Consider the following 21994-nt stretch of genomic DNA (forward strand, 5'->3'; position numbering starts at 1 on the left):
TCCTTGGGCGGGCAGTCCAGGCCCCTGCAGAGGCGCTTCCTGGGCAGGCAGCCACCCGCCTTCAGTCTCTGCTGCTCCCTCCTCCCTCAGCAGGTCCCCTGGGGCTTGGGAGGAAGCGAGCCCGGCTGGACAGCCCCAACTGTCTGGTTCCCACAGACTCCAGGGCCAGGGTGGAAAGGGGTCCTGCAGGGTGGGGGCGAACTGAGGCCGGAAGGGGTTGAGTGAGTGCCTGGCCAGCTGTGGGGGCCCTCCCTTCCATGTCTGCTGGACCCCAGCCTGGAACCCATCAAGCGATGGGGAGAAGGAGAGAGGGTCGAGCCTGTCCCGTTCGGGCAGCCTCAGGGCTGAAAGGGGAGGAGAGAAAGGCCCTGTGTGTGGGGACATGGATGAGGAGAGGGGCAGGAGGCTCTTGTGTGGGTCCGTAGGTGGTGTGTGCCTGTGTAGGCCAGTATGTCTCAAAGCGTGTGTGTGTGTGTGTGTGTGTGTGTGTGTGTGTGTGTGTGTGTGATGCACAGAGACAGTTACAAGACAAGGACAAGCAGATTCAGGGAAGGAGGCCTCGGCCAGGCACTGTTCCCTGTGGTGCATTCCTCTGGAGACCTGGTGACCCCAGTTCCTTCCCAGCCTGAGTCCTGAGCTCGTAGGAGGATGGGGAGGCTGGCCTGCCTCAGGGAGCCCCTGCCTCTGCATCCTTCCCAGCCCTCCCCTGAGGAGGTTTGGCTTCTGAACTGAGGGTGGGGGCTTGGGAGAAGAATGCTGAATTCCCTCCCCCCCCCACCCTTTGCCCTGGGGACACCCACACCCAGGAGCACGGACTCAGCTCTGGGCATGAGCCCCCTCTCCACGTCCCTCTCTGGCTCCCAACATAGCCAAGAAGTGAAGACAGGCCCCCCTCAGTCCCAGTCCCCAGCAGGACCCTGGGCTCAGTGCCTGCCTTGGACTCGCTGTGTGAGACTGGACCAGTGCCCACCTCTCTGGCCCTGATTTCATTCCCTTTGCCCCAGGGGGTTGGGGAAGCAGGGAAGCAGGGAAACAGCCTGACTTTTTGAGTCTGTGTCCCAGAGGAGGGTATGACCTGGGGGGTGGCCTGGAGGGGCTCTCATCCCCCAAGGTGCTGGCCCAGAAGCCCAGAAGCCCAGACATCATGATCTCACGTTGCCCTCTGCTTGCTGCCCAGCCTGGGGACCCCACCCACTGGGCCTTCTGCCCTCACATTCTTTCCATGACCAACAGACACCCTCTGGCTCCTGCCTGGCCACCCCCACCTGGGGGTAGACAGTTCTTAGCAGAGATTCAGAATGCCCAAGCTGGGCGGACCAGAGAGTGCGCCTCAGCATAGATGACGAGACCCGACAGAGAAGGGAAGTGACATTCCCAAGGCCACGCAGCAGGGCCTTCTGTACCCACCCATGGCTCCCCTCTGCTGCTGTAAGCTGTTTTGGGATAAGGGCCATCCCATCTGACTGCTTCAAGGACCCTCTCCACTGCGGACTTGTCTGAACCAGGAGGAGGTCACAGCCCCCACTCCTCCTCGAAGGGTAGGGCAAAAGGGTCCTGAGTCACCTTGCTAAGTCCAAACTGAAAACGGTAAAACCAGTGGTATTTCAGGATGTTCCAGAGTGTTTAATCACAGCAGCTCGGATTCTTGGAATATCAGAGTTGAAAGGGCGTCTCCCGCTTAATTTCTGAATCCTCTCTGCACCAAGTAGTGCATACCACGCGGGGTTCCAGGAAAAGGGAGCCCCTGACTTCAGAGGCACCCGCACCCTTTGGCAGCTCCAAAGGACTGTCAGGAAGTTCTTCACCTGCTGGTCCATTGGGCTCTGCTCTCCCTGCCCCCAAGGCGGCCACCCCCACCCACAGGGCCGGGCCTTCCTCAGCAGCTCCTCCGCCCTCCACATCTTATCTCCCCTCCTGCTCTCCCGCCCACGTTTCCTTCCCTGGTTTCTGGCATTCCATTGCCCAGAGTTCACACTCCTTCCCACACCCCAGGCAGCCCCTGGGCCAGGGGTGGGGAGACCTTCTCCCTTGGAGGGCGGGTGCTCAGACACCACCAAGTGATGAGGAAGAAGGAAGGGGGAGGCCATGGCAGCCAGCCTGGCATGTCTGCCTGTTGGGAGTGTACAGAACCCAGGAATCCAAGCCTCAGCCAAAACATCTCCTCCCCACACGGGCTCCCATCTCCCCAAGAGCTAAGCTGCCAGAAGCAGTAGGTGCAACAGCTAAGAGCAGGAGCTCTGGGAGCCCAATTGCCTGAGTTCAGATCTGAGCTGTCAATTCCTAGCTGTGTGACCTTGGGCAAGTTGCTTTACCTTTCTGTGTGTTTCTGTGTTTATCTATAAAACTAGAGGCCCAGTGCATGAAATTCATGCACTGGGGGAGGGGGTGTCCCTCAGCCTGGCCTGCACCCTTTCGCAGTCCAAGACCCCTCAGGGGATGTCCGACTGCCGGCTTAGGATCTCCTAAGCCGGCAGTCGGACATCCCTCTCGCAGTCTGGGACCCCTCACTCCTTACCACCCACCTGCTCGCTGCTCCTTCCTGCTCAGCTCGCTGTTCCTTAGCACTGCCACAGAGGTGGGAAAGGCTCCCGCCACCACCACTGCGCTCGCCAGTCATGAGCCCGGCTTCTGGCTGAATGGCACTCCCACTGTGGGAGTGTTGAGTGTCTGCCCCCTGGTGGTCAGTGCACATCATAGCAACCGGTCATTCCACTATTCAGTCGATTTGCATATTAGGGTTTTATTATATAGGATGTGGACATTAACAGTACCTACCCCCATGGGGTTGTTGTGAGCATTACATGAGCTAATATTTGCAAAGTGCTTAGGATAGAGTCTAGCACATGGAAGCTGCAATATAGTTGTTAAGTACAATAAATAAATATTTGGGCCTGGGGCATGTCCCCTTAAACTGATTTACCCCCAAGGAAAGGCCACGCTGCTGTGGAGGTGGGAAGATGCAGGGGAGGAAAGACTGTGATGCAGACAAGGCTTTGGATTTAACTCCTGGCACCTCGTCCTCCTGGCTGTGTGACCTCGAGCGTGTGGATTCACCTTTCTGAGCTCCAGTTTCTTCATCTGTTAAATGGGGATAATGATTCCAATTCCCAGGACTGGTATGTGGGAAACCCGCACAATGTGTGCACCATTCAGTCCATGAGAATAAAGCTGGACCATAAACCAGCCCCCTGGAAGGTCTTGTAACCTCAGCGCCATGGCAGAACTTCCCTCCCAGCAGGTCTGGAGGTGCCTGGCCCCCTGTTCCTACTGGTAATTGGCTGGTGATGCAAAGAGGCAGCTGGTAGGGCTGACGGAAGCAGTTCCAGGCCAAAAGCAGGCCAGAGTCAGCCAGAACCCTGCCTGGTGTTCCCTGGAAAGGCCAGGCCCCCTGCTCCAGTCCTCGGGGTGCACCTGTCTCTCGGATACAAAGAGAGTCTGATCCTCCTGCTCCAGGTGAAGACAGCGGTTCCCTGGTGGGTGTCTTTCTCACCTCCAGGCCTTCGCACTCGCTGTCCCCCCACCTGGAATGCTCACTCCCCACTGGCGGACTCCTGCACATCCAGAGCCCAAGTTAAATCTCCCTCCTCAGAGAAGCCCCCTCCCCTGGGTCTGAGGAGACGCCCCCAGACCATTTTCTTCCTCTGCACCCTATCTGTTTCCTCCGCTGCATGTGGAAGTATGCATTTCTGGTGTATTCACTTTTATCGTGTTTCTCCTTAGAATGTAAGCTTCAAGAGGCAGGGGTCCGGTCTGCCTTAATCACTGTATCCACTTCCTTAACCCAGTGACCAGCACAGAGCAGGCCCTCAATAAAGGTTTGCAGAGTGGACAAGTGGAGTGGTGGTCAGCCATTCATCCATTTGCCGTGGATTAAATCTCAGAGGGCTCCCTGGCCTCCTCAGAGCAAAAGCCCAAGTCCTCAGGAGCCCGTGTGACCTGGATCTCCTCCTCTTGCCCTCCCCTTACTCCACACACCTTCACCCTTGCTCTTCCTTCTTCCTGGAACAGCCTTGCAGGAACCCCTCAGGACTCATGTCCTCAGAGAAGCCCTCTCTGAGGGCCATATCCCCACCCACCCCACCAACACCTTCTAAATTCATTCCTGCCCTTCAGACTTCTCCTGCTAGAACGAAGTTTCACGAGGCCGGAGATTTTTGTCAATGGGCTGCTGGTCCCCAGAACCTAGAACAGCGTCTGGAACGTAACAGGAGCTGGAGAAGCAGTTGTGGGACGAGGATGTCAGCAGCCTATGCCGCTCTCCACATCTCTTGTGACTTTTATACTGGCCCTGGGAGGAAGGTGCTATTATCACCCCGTTTCACAGACGGGACTCTGAGGCTCAGAGAAGGCAAATAAATAGATTGGAACCCCGTCTGTCTGAACGGCACCCAGTCTCTGCCGCCAGCCTGTCTCCCGAGAAGTGTATGAGATCCGTGTCTCCCGCCTCCTGTTCCCACATTCTCACAGCCCCTCAGGCAGACATGGCTCAGCCTCTCTCTGGTCTCCCTGTCTCCAATCCCTCTCCCACTCACTGACCTCCCTGGCTGCAGAGGCCCTTCGGAACCACAGATCTGACATGTCCCTTCTTTGCCTAAAACCCTTCCATGGCTCCCTATTGCCCCGATCCAGGCTGGCATTGGAGGCTGCCAACTTCTCCAGACTCATCTCCTGCTTCATCAGATGCAAGAGCCTTACTGAAACGCTCCCAGACAAGCTTGCTCTCAGCTCCAAGTCTATGGACATGTGACCCCTCTGCCTGGAACGCCCTCTTCCCTGGATCTGGAAAAACCCTGCTCCTTTTTGCCCTCGGCTTGGCTGTCACTTTCACTGGAGAGAAAATAGGGGTTAGTGTCTTCTTCCACATCCTTCCCGCTCCACTGTCATCCCCAGCCTCCTACCCACGGGGGTCCCAGAGGTTGTGAACTCCCCAAGCGCAGGGACCATGACTAATTCTTCACCAGGCTCTAGACTGAGGCCAGGCCCAGAGCAGGGACTCAGCAATTAGCCGTGAGGTGACTGGATGTGTCGGAAGGCTGACTGCTGGCTTTGCATCCTGATTCCACTATGTACTGACTGGGAGCCCATGGACTTGTCCATCAACTCCCCCTGTGCCTCAGTTTCCTCATCTGTGCAAAGCTGGTCATGAAAATGCCCACTCGTAGTGTGGGGTTGAAATGAGCTCATACGTGGAATCGCTTGGTGCGGTGCCTGGTGCTCAGTAAAGACGCCCGTTAGAGTGCAGGAAGAAACAGGCGGTGGGCAGCTGTGCGCGTGGGAGCGTGGTCCAGGCGGGCACCTCCTTCAGGACAGCCCTGGCTGCTTCACTCGCTCGAGGCAGCCCTGCCACTGGCTGAATCTTTTCCCACCGCTGCCCTGTTGGGGCCAAGGTGGCCAGTGGAATTTGAGGCCAGTGGACACAGACAGGAAAAGGCGGCGTCACCAGCCTTGGTGTAATCCAAACCAGATGCAGCCTCAGACCCGTGGGGTGGTCACTGTGGGCTTGGCCAAGGCCCAGAGGCAGGAAACAGTCTTGGAGGAACAGCTCTCTGGGCTGGGACCAGCCAGGAGGCGCGGTCCCATTGAGGCTGTTAACCCTTCTGAGCCCACAGAGGGGGCCAGAGCACGGGGCAGAGGAAGCTGGTGGTTCAGGCCCCATGAGGCACAGAGCACCTTGCAGGGAAGGTCACAGCATCAGCCTTGTGCTGGGCACCATGCAGGAGGCGCCCACACACCAGGCACCATGGCGGGCAGGGCACCCCAAGCAAGGGGCAGGGGACAGTCATAGCCTAGCACTTGGGACTTGCAGACCCAAAGCTTTGGCCCTGGCCTGGCCCCAGCTGGCAGGCCCAAACCAGCTGAGGGTTCATTCCCTCCATAAAGTGGCTCCTCGGGGGAAAAAGCTGCTCCCACCTCCCCGAGGCTGCTGGGATGGGGCTCCCACTTCCCCCGAGGCTGCTGGGATGGGGGCTCCCACCACCCCCCCAAGGCTGCTGGGATGGGGCTCCCACCTCCCCCGAGGCTGCTGGGATGGGGACTCCAGTGCCGGGTGCCGGGGCCAGGCCTGCAGAGAGGCAGAGACTAGGTCCTATGTTAGGGGCTGCCACCCCAGCTTTTTCCTGGGTGTGCTCTGTGGCCTGGAAGGAGCAAAATCTCTCTGAATCCCCATTTCCCTATCTATATTGCTACCTCCAGGCACCAGGGGAGGCCCAAAGGAGGTACCTAATGAATGAAAAAGAGCTTCCTAAGATGTCCTCCCGGGAAGGGATGGGGACGGAGGCGGCGATCAGCCTGTTCCATGCGTCTGGGTGGGCTTCTGGCCCAGGATCTACCAACTTGCTATGTGACCTTGATCCAGTCACTTTCCCTCCCTGAACCTGTGAAATACAGTGAGCGAGCACCAGCCCCCTATTTGATTGTCACCGTGGCCCTAGGAATGGCAGAGGAGAGCAGAGCTGAGGGTTTCATATGAGGAAGGAGGAGAGTGAGGCTTGTGCTGGGAGCCAGGGGTCCTGGGCTCTCGGTCCAGCTGTTGCTGTCTCTGCTGAGGAGCCTTCCTCGTTTTGGCCTCGGTTTCCACAGCTGGGCCCAGGCCCTACATCCCTGCGGTCACTGGACCTCATTCCTCCTCCCGCCAGCCCACAGCAGTGACTCATCCCTCATCATCACGCTGTGTGGCCAGAGCTCGGCCTGGGTGGGGGCCAGCGAGGCTGAGAACTCAGAGGAAGCCACAGGCCCGGCCCAGCTGGCAGGTGGCAGGTGGGCAGACAGCAGGGATCCTCAGCCATGGGGGCCCTGCCCTTAAGCTCATCTCCCACCAAGAGCCCAAGCTAAGCTCCCAGCCCCTCCGAGCCCTGACTAACCACCCACCAGGCTCAGACCCCAGAGTCACCCACTCCGTGTGGCACCTGCTGCAGCAGGACTCTGCACCCACTGCTGGAAGAGGGCAGGGGTGGCGGTGAGGACCCTGGCCTCACCCATGGGGTGGTCACTGTGGGCTTGGCCAAGGCCCAGAGGCAGGGGACCAGCGTTCATCACAGAGGCAGGGGCGGGAGGGGATGAACTGTCATGGTCTCGGTCTGTGGGCAAGGCCAAGCTTCTCCGGAGGCCGGCAGCGCAGCAGTTAAGGGCATGGGCTCTGGGCCCAGATTGGGTACAAATCCTGGCTCTGCCACTGACCAGCTGTAGGACCCTGAGCAAGTGGCCTATCCTCCCTGAGGCTTGGCTTTCCCTTCTGAGAAACAGACACAACACAACGCCGGCCACGCAGCGCCGCCGTGAGCAGTGGATGCGATCATGAGCACAGAGCTGGGCCAGGTCCAGAAGATGTGCCAAGTACGGGAACTGCTGTCACTGCCATTCCCGCTGGGGCCCAGAGCTATGCCTCCAGCAGGTGGACCAGCTGCCCTCCTTAGGTCAGTCCCACTGCTGACCAATGTCCTCACAACCAGAAAGGCTGCACCCTTCTGGGGTTAAGCTCTCCTGCCACCCCACCCCCAGCAGCTGGGCCCCTCCTCTGCACTGCAGGCCTGCGGTGAGGCAGGTTGGGGTCCAGCAGAGAACAGCTCTCTCCCGAGGCCTCCTGGGAGACCCCCCTCCCTGCAGGCCCAGCGAAGGCTCTGCTCTCTGCTGACGCCTTGCTCTGGTGAGAAGCAGGGTGGGCGCAGAGCAGAACCCTGAGCTGGGAGACAGAGAGTTCATGTCAAGGCCCAGCTTCTGACTTGTTGAGTATTCTTCAAGTTTCCTCCCCTCTATGAGCCTCAGTGTCCCCCTCGGTAATAGGAATAGGAATAATCTCTACCACCTAACCTTTCTGAGAAGAGTAAATGAGCTAATACACATACACGTGCTTAGATAGAGCCTGGCACACAGTAGTCACCCAGTAAGTGTTAGCGGGTGCTGTGACCTCCCTCTCACAGATGAGGAAACTGAGGCACAACGTAGGGAAGCCACTGGCCCAGATTATGCACTGGGCAGTGTGGCTCCTGAGGCTGCACCGGCAACGACTACACTGGGAACCAACACGTCGCTAACTGGCTGGCATGCAGCAGTTCTCATTGAATGGGGGTCGCCTGTGACTTCATCTGAATGAATGCAGAGAGAAGGAGGCCACATCCAACCTGTACATTTATTTACAAGGCACAAGCTGAGAGCAGGTTGGGGGCTGCCCACGGCCTTTGCACTCCATCCTCCGGGGCCTGCTGACTCCATCATCTGAGGCCCACGTGGCAGGGATGGGGGCCCACAGTGGCTGGGTTGAGCCAGCGAGGCCCTCAGGCAAGTTTTGGGGTGGTCTTCGGTGTCCCCCAGGCCCCTCCCTGCCCCCTCCGCCAGGCCTGGGCTGGGCATCCTCTCTCTCACTCAGAGTTCCTGTGTGTTGGTGGTCAGCAAGGAAGGTGGGTGGGAGCTGGAGCTGGCCAGATGGTGTGCGCTGGGCCTTATCTGTTGGGTGTAGGGAGGCAGGCGTGGCGTGAAGCTCCTCTTTCACAAAGCCGGCTCTGTCTCCCGGCAGCTGGCCTCAGGGCTCGACTTGGTTGCCTTCCTGCCCCACCAAGAGCCTCCCACCCACAACCGCGGGAGCCCCACATGCTGGGACCCCAGCCTTCCCACTTCAGCTGAGAGCAAGCTCAGGCCAGGGATGCCCGGGCGGGGCCAAGCAGGGTCACCAGGCAACAGTTCCAAAGGGGGAGCCAGGGAAGGAACAAGGGGCCTGTGGCATCTGGGCGGCAGCCGATGGGCCGGAGCCCGTCTGGGGAGGCGTTAGCAGGATGGATCCAGGCCACATCCGAGGCAGCTCTCATCGGGCAGCGGTCGCCGTGTGGGGGCGTGGGGAGCCCCGAGCCTCCCGGCCTGGCGCAGCCTTGTCCTGCCCAGCCCACCCTGGGGTCTGGCCCTCTGCCCTGGCCTTCTGGGCTGTGAGGCCTCAGCCCCGGCCACCGTGGAGCTGCATCCAGGCCTCCGCCGCTTCTGGGGCTCAGACCCCCAGAGCCATCAGTGCCCCTGAGCTGCTGATCTTCTTGAAGCGATTGGCAGCGCTGACAGCAATGAAGTTTTTCTGGGGGAGGGTGGAGAGGGGTCCCAGTCAGCACCGGGGCAGCTGAGTGTCTCCTAACGTCCCCTTTATTGCAGGAGGGCCAGATGCCAGGGAGGGTGCAGTGCTCAAAATGGCCACAGGAGGCGCCATGACTGCATCCTCCAGGATTCCTTCCTTCCACAGGTTTGTCAGCCAGACTAGCGCTCTGTCAAGGTGCTCCAAGTAAAAGACGAACCCCTCGCCATGGCCAATGAGTCCCTCCACACCCCGCCTCCCGCTCCTCTCTGCGCTCACTCCCCCACCCCTTTGACTCTTCATCAGTCCTGGTTTCCTACCTGCTCCTCACACTCGCCAGCCATGCTTCTGCCTCAGGGCCTTTGCACTGGCTGTTCCCTCTGCCTGGGACACGCTCACCCCTCACCCCCTTCAGGTCTTTGTTCACATTCTCCCTCTCAGTGAGTCCTCCCCGAGCACCTATTTAGAAGTGCGACCTCTCCTCTCCTGAGTTCTTTCCAGAGCCCGTCCTTAACCCTTCTCCTATCTCCCAACACCCCACCACCACCAGAAAGTCCACAAAGACTGAAATCCCGGTGTCTTACCCACTGTGTGTCCCCAGTGCCTAGAGGTAGTAGAAGCTCAATAAATATTTGAAAAAGGAAGGAAGGAAGCCTGTGATGAGGTCAGAGACCTTGTCCTGACCCTGAGCCCCAGATGGACCCCCTCCTCAGGGTGGAGGGGGTGGGTGGAAGGTCAAGAGCCAGCCCAGGACAAAGAGGAAAGCCAACCCTGTTTTCCAGACAGGGCCAGGCCCGGTGGGCGGAACCTGCCAAGGCAGGGCTGCTGGGGCCCCGAATCTGGTGCCAGGAGCTCTTCCCGCCTTGCAGCCCCTCCCTTCACCCACCCCCAGCCCAGTGGTACCTTCCAGCGTCTCTTCATGAGGTATTTCTTAAGCAAGATCTGGGACTTGAGGCGTCGATTACAGCGCTTGGCTTTCTCTGCCAGGTTGTTGAGCCAGGGGTGGGCGAGGCACTGGGCAGCGCTCATGCGGGCCCTGTGGGGAAGGGGCGGCGTGGAGAGGGTGGGTGGTGTGCCCACAGGCGCTGGAGCCCAGCCGGCCTTCCAACCAGTTCCCACCCAGCCTGCACACGCATGCACTGGGCTCGCACAGTAGGGTTCGGGCTCGTGTCCTGTGGTGAGCCTCACCCTTGTTCCTTGACGATGAGGTGGGAGACAAAGTCTTTGGCCTCATCTGACACAGCCTCGAAGGTCTCCTCGTCAAAGTACCAGTTGGCAGCTAGGACATTGTTTAGGGTCTCTGTGTCATCATCTCCCAGGAAGGGGGAGAGGCCGCTCAGCCTGGAGGGAGGGGATGGTGGAGGGCAGCGAGGTGAGACTAGAGATGCTAAGTCACCTTGGAGGGTTTGGGGGATGGGGATAGATCCTAGGAGGCAGCACCAGATGCTGAAAAGACCCCCAGCCTCTCACGGGGGACAGACCTGAGTTTGAATCTGGCCTGGGTGACCTTGGGCAAGTCACTTCCCCTCTCTGAGCCTCACTCTTCTCATCTGTAAAATGGGCATAATCATCCCAGCTTCCCAGGGTTACAGTAAAGAAGAGGAATGGGGAGTGCACAAAAATGTCCACCACCCCTGTGCCCCCACCCGGGGTCATCAGAGATCTGCGGTCCAGAGCCCTGGGCTGGGATGCTACACCTTTAGGGGCCTTGGTTTCTCCATTTGTAAAATGGGTACAAAGTTCCCCATTCCTCATTCTCCCTAACACTCCCAACACCCAGCAAAAGCCTGACTGAGTGAATGAGTGAGGTGAGACCACCTCACCAGGACCCCAAGGCCAGTCTTGGCCTCAGCTGCCCACACAGGCGCCCCAACCCCAGGAACACCACGCTCCCTTGGGGCTCACAGCATGTAGGTGATGACCCCCATACTCCACATGTCTGTCTTGTCGGAGATTTGGTCGTAATTCACCACCTCAGGAGACAGGAACTCTGGGGTCCCAAAATTCACCTTCATCTTCTCCTTGGGGTTATACCTGGGGGTGAGACCAAATGCTCAGAGCACAGCCCATTGCCAGGCACCCTGGACCTCTCCCTCGCCCTCTGCCCTCCTCAGAGGCTGGCCCTGGCCTCCCCCCAAGGTGGTACCTCCGTGCCAGGCCGAAGTCAATGATCTTCACCAAATGGCCGGTGTTGTTGACACACAGGATGTTCTCTGGCTGAGGAGAAGGGGTGGCCCGGATTGGCCTCTGACCCGGCTCACCCTCCCTCTCCGTTCAAGTCCACCCGAGTCCCAGGTCCAGCCAGAGGCCCAGGCTGCCAGAGTTAGCAGCCCATCCAAGACCCCAGACCCGCCTGCTCCAGCTCAGACGTGGGACCTGAGCCCAAGAGGGATTGGGAGGAGGCCTCGCAGCACCAGGCTTCTGGGTGGGTTCAGACGGCACTTCCCCTCATCTCAGGCCATGAAAGAACAGGTTCTAGCAGTTCTGAGGATGGAGTGGCTCTGTGCCCTGGTGAGAGGCTAGTGCAGGGCCACCGCCAGGTACGTGGGGCTCCAGGGACCAGAGAAAGAAAACACTAGCTCAGGGCCCTCAGAAGAAGCCTCTTGGTACGGAGGGCTTCGCGCTGCCCCTGGCATGCTCTAGGGGGGCTACTCTTGTCTCCCAGTTAGGGATGATGACAACACCTACAAACGTCCGGCCTAGCTCCTCAATCCTCCCAGCAGCTCTGAGGCAGAGACTGTCACTTTCCGTCCCCATTTCACAGCTGAGAAAACTGAGGCTCAGACACAGAAGTGACTTGGCTACAGTCACCCAACAAGTGCGCTGGTCTTTTGATATCAATCTGCCTGCCGCCAGCCAGCAAAGACCCACAGTGCACGCTACAGGGCAGGGGCCGGGCACACAGCGTGCCTTCCGTCTTCTCTCGGCCCCTTTGCTCCCCTCCCTCAGTATGGAACAAAGACACCCATCGGTGCTCAGCCATGGCTCCCAGGATCCTATGTGAGTGAAGCTACTGCAAGGCTAGTCCCTCCCCACTCTGGGTCTCCATATAACACAAGGACACTACCAGTTGATCATAAAATCTATCGTTTCCCCCAACCTGCTATCTACAAGGACTGAGCAAGGTCGGAAGAGGGATATCAATAGTCTTCCATTAAACATTTTTGTTAGCACCTACTGTGTGTGTATTGCTGCACTGACGCTACACTGACTGATCTGTGTTTCTGACTCCCCTCCTGGAATTTTGTCTGTTTTGTTCACCCCTGGATCTCCACCTGCTGGGCCACTGTCTGGCGTGGAGTTAGGCCCTCAACAAGTATTTGTTGACTAAATAAACAAACACCTGCAGTGTCTTTCAGGGCCCAGCACAGAAGTAAGTGCTTTTGCAACACTTATCAGTAAGTTCTTTGTGGGAGGCACTGTGCTTGGGGATCACAGGGCTGCAAAAGTATCTAGTATTAGATGCTAGAACAGCCGTGGGCGAACTACGGCCTACGGGCCGGATCTGGCCCGTTTGAAATGAATAAAACTAAAAAAAAAAAAAGACCGTACCCTTTTATGTAATGATGTTTACTTTGAATTTATATTAGTTCACACAAACACTCCATCCATGCTTTTGTTCCGGCCCTCCGGTCCAGTTTAAAAACCCATTGTGGCCCTCGAGTCAAAAAGTTTGCCCATCCCTGTCCTAGAAGCTCCTAAGAGCTAGGACCAAGTCTTTCGCTTTGTTTTCTGCCTCATTCTTTATTTCTGGTATTTAGTAAGTGCTCAGTAAACCCTTTTTGAGTCTACAGGTGGGAGGGAGAGAAAAAGGGATGGTGGCTGGTTGCAACGCTGATTTCAAGTGGTCAGATGCTGCTACCGACCCCTCCCAGGAGGCCCAGCCCCAGTACCTTGAGGTCCAGATGCAGAACCTGCATCTCGTGCATGAAGAGGATCCCGTCGCAGATCTGCCTGACAAACACCATGGTGTCCACCTCGGTCAGCTGGTAGTCCTCGTCCACGATCCTCTCGAAGAGCTCGCCGCCCTCGATGCTGCGTGCACAGACCCCTCTACAGGCTGCTTCTGGGCCCGCGGCACCCCCCGCCCCTCCCCCACTGCTGGCACTCACTACTCCAAGAACAGGATGATGTCATGTGGGGTCTCGATGGCTGCGTAGAGCTGGATCAGATTGCGGTGGTTGAGCTGGTTCATAACCTCGATCTCAAGCATCACCATTTCCTGGGGACCAGGGAAGTCGGGGACCATCCAAGTGTCATCACTCCCTGCCCTCCACCCTCCAGACTTGCACCCTGACGGGAACCTGGCCTGGACCACTGCCCAGCCTCCTCCTCACTGGCCTTCTTGCCTGTGTCCTCACCAGCCGGGTCCTTCCTGCTGGGACACCATTCCTTTGCAGTTCTTCCTCGCCTCCTGGCAGAATACTGGGAACCCAAGGGCCCAGACCTCCCCGCTCATCACTCCCCTCCCTACACTCTCTCCCTGGGCATTCTCCTCACGCCCCATGACTAGATAACTCCACCCGAATGTGAGCAATCTCCAAATACATATCTCCACCTCTGAGCACTCCCTTGAACTCAACATACCCCTTTCTCCAGCTGCCCAGCTGCCATTTCCCTTGGATGTCTAGAGGCATCTCAGCTCTGTCCAGTCCAAAATGAAACCCTTGACACCACCCCTTCCCCACATTTGAGCTTGTCCATTAGCAATAGGACATCGCTCTTCACCCAGGTGTGCAGGACTACAAGTTAGGAGCAATCCCAGCTTCTTCTCTTAATCTTGCTTCCTCACACCCCATATCCAATCCGTGAGTAGATCTTCTGACTCTACCTTCAAACTAGATTACAAATCCAATGACTTCTCACCTCCTCCACCACTGCCTTCCTAGCCTAAGCCACCATTATCTGTCACTTTGAGAAAGTTTGCAAGCCAGTTGTCACGTTGGTAGTTTGAAATCAGTTATGGTAGAAATATTTACACCATGGAAATTGGCAAATGCCACAAATCAGGCCTCTCCTTGAACTTTCCCCCCCCAGGACATCGTATCTCTACCTGAATCACTTCAGCTCTCTCATTCCACTCCTCCATTCGTGTCTCACCTTACACACACTCCTCAGAGAGGCCTAACCTCGCCCCCCTCTCTCTGCACACCCCCTCACAGCTCCGCACTCCCTGTTTCTTACCTGCCTTTGTTTTTCTTCCTAGCACTTCTCAGTTCCTGGCACCAGGGTTTTTGTTGCATTTTGCTTTTTAGTTGTCTGTTTCTCTTCTCTAGCATGTCAACCCATAAGGGCAGGGACTCTTTGAGTTCACTGCCATTTCCTTTGCACATTGAATGGCACACCAAAAATTGCTTGGGACTTAATTAATCCATAGCTGCCTCCAGTGAATGTATGCAGCACACATGGATTGAGCATCTACACTGAGCCAGGCCCATGATAGAGGCCTGGGGACCCAGCCGTCAATAACATGGATCCAGGCCCTGTCAAGTGGAAGAGGCAGAAAAAGACAGAGTCACGTAGAAAATACATGCCTCCCCCGTGTGCTTAGAGCTACGACAGGAGTTCCGGGCTCTCGGATCAGCTCCTCGTGCTCCTCCTGGGCTCCAGGCCTCTGTACGTGCTGTGGTCTCTGCCTGGATTCAATGCCCATGGCTCACTTCTCAGCTCCCTCTGCCTCGACTCAAGGGTCCCAGCAGTTCCCTGCTATTTCCAGCTCTCAGCCCTCTCTCCCCACAGTCCCTCCTTCTTCATAGTCTTCATGACAGCAGCCCAGGAAGGTTCCCTGACCCACAGGCTGAAACAGGAGCCTCCTCTGCCCTCTTCTCACTGCCGCCCTGCCCTAGCTTTCCCGGGTGACAGCTCTCACTACACCAGGTGGCTAGGTTGCCATCACCTCCTCACACACCGACTCCCTCGCTCCACGTGAGCCTTTGCCTGCATTCCTTCCTTCCTTGTTCCTTCCTCACTTGTTTCCCCTTCTTTCCTCCCTCCCTCCCTCCCTGCCTTCCTCCCTCCTCTCCTCCCTCCCGGCCTCCCTCCTTCTCCCTCCCTCCCTCCCTCCCTCCTTTTCTCCTTCTTCCCTTCCTCCCTTCCTCCCTTCCTCCCTTCCTCCCTTCCTCCCTTCCTCCCTTCCTTCCTTCCTTCCTCAGCAAGCCCTGCTCCCGGCCTCCTCTGAGCCAGGCCTGGGCTGGGTGCTGGAGGCAGAACTCTAGACCAGGCCTGTTCACTTTGGTGCTGCCTGAGGGCAGGGACCACATTCACTTCACTTCCAGACGCCCAGTGCCCAGCACAGGCCTGGCCCAGAGCCTGCACTTATCAGTGCTTGTTGAAGTGAACAAAACAGAAGGCATGAATATCCTGTGCCTAGAATGGGAAGTCCCGGGAGAAGTTCACTAACTGAGGTGTCTGGTTTCCGTTTAGGGTCATCAGGCCCCAGTGGGAGGGCTGTCTATCTGTCCATCTGGACAGACACATGGGTAGAGGGAGGTGAGAGGCCCCACACTCCAAAGATCCCGCCTCTCACATAACCAAGCCCCCACCCCCACTACCTTGTCTTTGGGTGTCTGCTTCTTGATGACCTTGGCTGCCAACTTGAGGCCGGTGGCTTTCTCTGTGCAGGTACAGACCGCTCCAAACTTGCCGCTGGAGAGAGACAAGGCTGGGAGTGACAGGGTTTCAGGGCCAAGGGCCGAGGGGGCCTGTGCTCTGTGCCCATCTGGATCCCCACCGTGAGATGGGGCCCTCGTCCCAGCCAGCCCTCACTGCCTCTTGAAGCTCTACTTCAGGGACAAATGGCTGAACCACACAAACCGCGGGCACAGGAAGGACAGGCTGATCCGCAGAGTGGTCCCTGAGGTGACAACCTGGAGCTCTGGGCCCCAGGGGAGGGAACCTTCAGGGCTTTTTACAAAGCAGGAGTCACCGGAGACCGACAGGAAACTACTGTCGCTCCTATAGGAAATACTGAATGGCCGACGATGTGTCTGTGTGAGTGACAGCTTGCACATGACAGGTGCAACCACCAGAAGCGATGTGTTCGCTGGGTCACGTCCAGTGGGGTGTGGCTGGGCCTTGCTCAGGGAAGATGCAAAGCCTCAGGGGCTTCGATGCTCTTCAGGGGCCCAGGTGCCCCCTCTTACCCGCCCAGTGTCTCCTTGGAGTTCATGCTGAATTGACTGTTGACATTCCCGGTCCTCAGCTCCACGATGCGGTGGGGGAAGGGGGCGGGAGGTGGCGGGCAATCGTCTGGAGGCAGAGCAGAGCCATCAGAGTCAGTGCCAGGGGCTGCTGAGGATCCACCGGGCACTCCACATCCCTCCCCAAAACTCCCTACTTCACCCCCCACCCCTCACCCCCACCCCACCCCTGCCTGGCCTGGGCGCATCCAGAGAAGTTCACTGAGTGCTACCTGGGGGACAGCTGGCTCCAGGACAGGGGCTAGGGGACTCGGTTTCCAATTTCAGCTCTGCCACCACCATACAAAATGGCCTTGGGAGGCCTCTGCCTCTGACAGAGGGAGGCTCACCTACTCCGGGCACCACCATGGGGATGGCCCATGAGACCCCTGGGACCCCCCCAAGCGACCTGCATCCCAAGCCATCTGCATTTCCATTGAAGAAAAAGGGGCCAGATAGGGGTTACTATGTCTGATGGGGGCAGTGATGGGATCTGCCCACCATCCCCTCAAATAGCACCACAGGCTGGCCAGGCCAGCGGAATGGGTGTCTAACCCGTGCTTGGCCCGGGGGTGGTGAGGGGTGGATGGGTGGGGGGGGAGGGGGGGGGCGGGGGAGGGAGTAGAGGCAGGGACAGAGTTTGTTAGGGAGAGGCTGCCACCTAGTGACAACGGTGAGCAGGGGCCCTGGCGGCGGCAGGCTGAACCATCGGGAATGGAAAGCTCTTTATAAATAGCAAGAGGCGGCAGGGAAGCCGGGCTGGTGATAAATCAAAGGCCTTGGAGGTGGTTCAGGTCCCGTCACCCTGAGGATGTGATTTCGGGGCGGGGCGGAGGTCTCTGCCCTATTCAGGAGGAGGCAGGGCTCCTGGCCGCCGCCCAGCCGCCAGGCCCTCCCACCCTGTCTGGGTGGCACTGTGCCGCTCACTAGGCAGGCTGGCGAGGCTCCCAGGGCGCCTCGGCCCGGGGGGAGGGTGTCAGGACACTCTGGGCTCTCCTGACCCCATCTCACCCCACCCCCAGCCCGCCGTACCCTGGCCCAAGCCTATTCCAGCCACCGGCCAAGCTCACGCATGCTCAGTGGCTCCCTGCCGCCGCTGACGAAGCCGGGGGCCCCTGGTGTGGTCACAGTTAAGGCCACGCCGGTCCTGCCCCATCTCACGTGCCGGCTTCCTTGGCCACAGCTTCCGCACAGACACCTGTGCTCCTCGGCGCATGAACCCGCCCCACCCCGTCCACGAAGTGGTTTAAGCACCAAAGTCTGGCGTTTTAGTCCTACAGACTGCCTTCCAATTCCACGGCCCAGGGAGCTGGTGCTGCTCCAATTACCTGCCTGACATTTTTCAAAGCCCATATTAGCCAAAGGAAAAGAAAGCCAAACGGAGCTCTGGCGTGAGGACGCCCCGAGAGGTGCAGGCCCTGTCCTCACTGTGGATTTGGGGGCACTCGTTCCATTTCCTGTTGCTGAGCCTCCAGTTCCCCATCCATCAGAAGGGTCTAGACCAGTGGTTCTCAACCTTCCTAAGGCCGGACCCTTTAATACAGTTCCTCATGTTGTGGTGACCCCCAACCATAAAATTATTTTCGTTGCTACTTCATAACTGTAATTTTGCTACTGTTATGAATCGTAATGTAAATATCTGATATGCAGGATGTATTTTCATTGTTACAAATTGAACATAATTAAAGCATAGTGATTAATCACAAAAACAATATGTAATTATATATGTGTTTTCCGATGGTCTTCGGCGACCCCTGTGAAAGGGTTGTTCGACCCCCAAAGGGGTCGCAACCCACAGGTTGGCGACCCACAGGTTGGCGACCCACAGGTTGAGAACCGCTGGTCTAGAAACTCATACTGCCTGGAGTTGTGTGGCACTCAGATGAATCAGCCTGGCTGAGACATGGCTCAGAGCAATTCAGTTCCTCTAAAGTGGGGAGACTTGGGGATCCCCATCCCCTTTTCCCTTGGGCCCCCAGGCAGCCCCAAGCCCACCCCTACCCCTGGCCTACCCAAAATCTGGAAGCAGTCCTCCTCCCTGGCTGTGAGACAGAGGGGCTGCCCCGCCTCCGACCTCTCCGGGGGCGCAGCCTGGAACTCGATCCCCCTCGAGGTGTCCCCTTCCACCTCAGCCGGGCCAGCCTGGCCGGAAGCCTTCTCTCCTGCTTCCTTCTGGCTGCCGCGCGGGCTATTTTCCCCTCCTGCTGCTGCTTTGGCTGGCACGGGATCTGTGGGGCTGGGGGTCACGGGCACCCCTTCAAAGATGAGCTCCAATGCCTCATTTGGGGGCTTCTCAGCCAGCGACTGCTCCGGGCTACAAGGTGAGAACACAGAGGTGATGCCCCATGTGGCCTCCGGCAGGTCTGCAGGCTTCCAAAGCCTCATCTGCTCTCTGGAGCCAATATAACCCTCCCCCAACCCCAAGTGCATGGAGTGATGCATCCCAAGTCACTTTATGCAAAATCAAGGGATGTTAATATTATCACAAATGACTGTGGTCATTACCTTGCCTATTAACACACTAATAGATAATAACTGACCATTAATAGGATTAGTGATATGAACAATCATTATATGGATATAATTAGGGAGGTAGCATAGCTTTTGATTCATAAAAACAGTGGCAATGCAATTGATGTTAATATGAAATTTAAGTTGATATGTATGGTGTTATTATTTATATTTATTGTGGTTTACAACATATCATTAATGACCTGGTTAATCTGATTAGCACTCAGGTAAGTGTAATTGATTACATCATAAGACTGATGCTTTATTATGAAAAGTATTAGTAAGTTAATGAAAGTGTTAGGAAGGACCTACCCATCTGTTATGAGTCAACTTTCCGTGTTATACTGATCATTATATTAAGAAGAGGGGTTTCCTTTCCTCCTGATATCTCGGCTCCACCCTTGGCTCAACCCAAGTGCACAGAGTAAGGGGAACTCTGAACTTCAGGTGCCCAGGGAAGAGTTCCACCTGAACGGTCTCTGAGGGCCTCTGCGACGGACACTCCAGGCCTCTGTGAAATTCCCGCTTTATGCAAGAGGTGGCTGAACATCAGGCCTGCCCAGGCCAGCTCTGCATGCGGCGGCAATGATTCCCAGGACAGAGGCGCTCAGCACGGCCCCTGGGACAGAGTGCCCTCCCTGATCCCAGGCAGGGGCATTCACCTGGAGATGGCAGCAGGGCAGCTGGGGCAATGTAGAAAGGCCGGGGAGCCCCTCCTGGCCGCTGCTTGGCTCTCTATTGCCTTCTTTCGCTCCTTGGCCTCTCCAGGATCCTGGTTGCCCGAGGACTCCTGATGATTGTCGTCGCTGGGCTTCTTGACACTGGCCTCAGCCGTCTGGGTCTGCTGGGGCAGGGCTGCTGGCTGCCCAACACTGCCCAAGGCACCTTCTCCCTCGGGCCCCTGGCTGCTAGCTGAGGGTTGGGCCAGGCCACCTTTCCCTTTCTCTGGGGCAGGGGCTTTGGCACCTTTCTTCATGGTGAGTGGACCAGAGTCTTTCTTTGGGTCTATAGGGCCAGAGTCTTTCTTTGGGTCTATAGGGCCAGATTCTTTCTTTGGGTCTATAGAGCCAGATTCTTTCTTTGGGTCTATAGGGCCAGAGTCTTTATTTGGGTCTGGGGGGCCAGATTCTTTCTTTGGTTCTGGGGGGACAGGGTCTTTCTTTGGTTCTGGGGGGACAGGCTCTTTCTTTGGTTCTGGGGGGGCAGGCTCTTTCTTTGGGTCTGGGGGAGCAGGCTCTTCTTTCTTTTGGTCTGGGGGGGGAGGTTTTTTCTTTGGATCTGGGGGGACAGGTTCTTTCTTTGGTTCTTGGGGACTAGGTTTTTTCTTTGGGTCTGGGGGGGCAGTTTCTTCTTTTTTTGAGTCTGGGGGGGCAGGTTTCTTCTTTGGATCTGGGGGGATGGGTTCTTTCTTTGGTTCTTGGGGACTAGGCTTTTTCTTTGGGTCTGGGGGGGCAGTTTCTGTCTTTGGGTCTGGGGAGACAGATTCTTTCTTTAGTTCTGGGGGGTCAGGTTTCATCTTTGGGTCTGGGGGGGCAGCTTCTTTCTTTGGGTCTGGGGGGGCAGCTTCTTTCTTTGGATCTAGGGGGGCAGATTTTATCTTTGGGTCTGGGGGGCCAGATTCTTTCTTTGGATCTAGGGGGGCAGGTTTTTCTTTCTTTGAGTCTGGGGGAGCAGGTTCCTTCTTTGGATCGGGGGGGACAGGTTCTTTCTTTGGTTCTTGGGGACCAGGCTCTTTCTTTGGTTTTTGGGGATCAGGCTCTTTCTTTGGGTCTTGGGGGGCATGTTCTTTCTTTGGTTCTGGGGGGGCAGGTTCTTCTTTCTTTGGGTCTGGGGAGGCAGTTTCTTTCTTTAGGTCTGGGGGGGCAGGTTCTTTCTTTGGATCTTGGGGACCAGGCTCTTTCTTTGGGTCTGGGGGTGCAGGATTCATCTTTGGTTCTGGGGGGGCAGTTTCTTTCTTTGGGTCTGGGGGGACAGACTCTTTCTTTGGGTCTATAGGGCCAGAGTCTTTCTTTGGGTCTGGGGGGGCATGTTCCTTCTTTGGGTCTGGGGGGGCAGGTTCTTTCTTTGGGTCTTGGGGACCAGGCTCTTTCTTTGGGTCTGGGGTGGCAGGTTCTTTCTTTGGGTCTGGGGGTGCAGGATTCATCTTTGGATCTGAGGGGGCAGTTTCTTCCTTTGGTTCTTGGGAACCAGGCTCTTTCTTTGGGTCTGGGGGGGCAGGTTCCTTCTTTGGGTCTGGGGGGGCAGGCTCTTTCTTTGGGTCTGGGGGGGCAAGGTCTTTCTCTGTAGCTGGGGGTCCTTCGTCTGCTGCACCTTTAGGTGCATTGTCTGTAGAGGAGGTGAGACACCAGTCAGGATTCACCCTCCTTCCCCTCTCTCCCCAGCCAGGCTCCCCAGAGACCAGCTCTGGGCCAGGTCCCCACTAAGGCAAAGATTTGCAAATGCTTGTCCCCCTGAGCCTCTAGGGCCCCTTGACGGGCTGTAGAGATGGGCTGCTGGGATCTCAGAGTCCTGTATAGAGGGCTCCCAGTCCTCTGCTGGGCCTGGACGCCCCGTCACTCCTTGCCCTGGATTTAGTGCCATCCATGAGAGCTTCACATTTTCCTAGTTTCTCTGGGGAGGAGTTCATGTAAGCTCTTGACCAGCCCAGTCCTACCCAGAGAGAATTCGGATTTCTGAGTCCCCCATGCACCACACAGAGAACTCCCCCTGAGGAACTGGCCCAAACCTGGAGTCAAACACCCCTTCCCAAGCTCCTCCCTCGCCTCCTGCCCCAGCTTGGCACCTGCTGGTGAGCTCTGGACTCCCAGCTCTGCTGCTCCGTTTTCTGTCGCCATGAGGTAGGAAGGCGTCCGCTTCCGCTTGCCTAACTCAGGTCTTTCTAGCTGCAGAGAGAAGCGTGGGGCATGTCAGGCGGTGGGAGTCCTCCTCTTGTCAGGCCGAGAGGCCAGGGCCAGCTGACGGAGGGGAGAGAGGTACCTGGAGCAGAGAGGGGCAACCCGTGCCGTCTGTATTGCAGCGGCTGCCCAGGAGCCGTCCTGGGGCAGTTGTAAGGGATTGGGCCGGGTGGGCAGAGGCGGAGGCAGGGGCGCAGGCAGGGGAGGCGGGGACGGAGGAGAGGATCTCTTACACCAGGGGCCATGCAGCTCGGACTGCCACCACCTGTCACTCTTGGCCCCCATTCAGAGGACACAGCATTCTTCCCACGGACCGACGGGAGGGGGGGACGGGGGTGGGGGTGGGGGAAAGTGGTGTTGGAACA

At 57.5% G+C, this 21994-nt stretch overlaps 1 protein-coding gene across 2 annotated transcripts; it reads right to left on the reverse strand.

Moving 5' to 3' along the window:
• Positions 1-8106: 8106 nt before the first annotated feature.
• Positions 8107-21859, reverse strand: MYLK2 (myosin light chain kinase 2). 2 transcript variants are annotated; one of them, XM_036323085.1, is made up of 13 exons: positions 21712-21859; positions 21518-21617; positions 19398-21060; positions 18237-18538; positions 16189-16294; positions 15598-15691; positions 13159-13268; positions 12940-13081; positions 11193-11263; positions 10952-11080; positions 10235-10387; positions 9950-10082; positions 8107-9052 (listed from the first exon to the last, which is right to left on the reverse strand). In XM_036323085.1, the coding sequence occupies exons 2-13, from the start codon at positions 21567-21569 to the stop codon at positions 8972-8974; spliced, it is 3036 nt and encodes a 1011-aa protein (XP_036178978.1). In that variant the 5' UTR covers positions 21570-21617; positions 21712-21859; the 3' UTR covers positions 8107-8971. The 2 variants fall into 2 exon arrangements, with proteins under 2 accessions (XP_036178978.1, XP_036178979.1); XM_036323086.1 differs by having other exon boundaries at positions 21518-21847.
• Positions 21860-21994: the final 135 nt, after the last annotated feature.

The sequence above is a fragment of the Myotis myotis genome, unplaced genomic scaffold (genome assembly GCF_014108235.1).
Source record: "Myotis myotis isolate mMyoMyo1 unplaced genomic scaffold, mMyoMyo1.p scaffold_m19_p_9, whole genome shotgun sequence".
NCBI classification, from domain to species: domain Eukaryota; kingdom Metazoa; phylum Chordata; class Mammalia; order Chiroptera; family Vespertilionidae; genus Myotis; species Myotis myotis.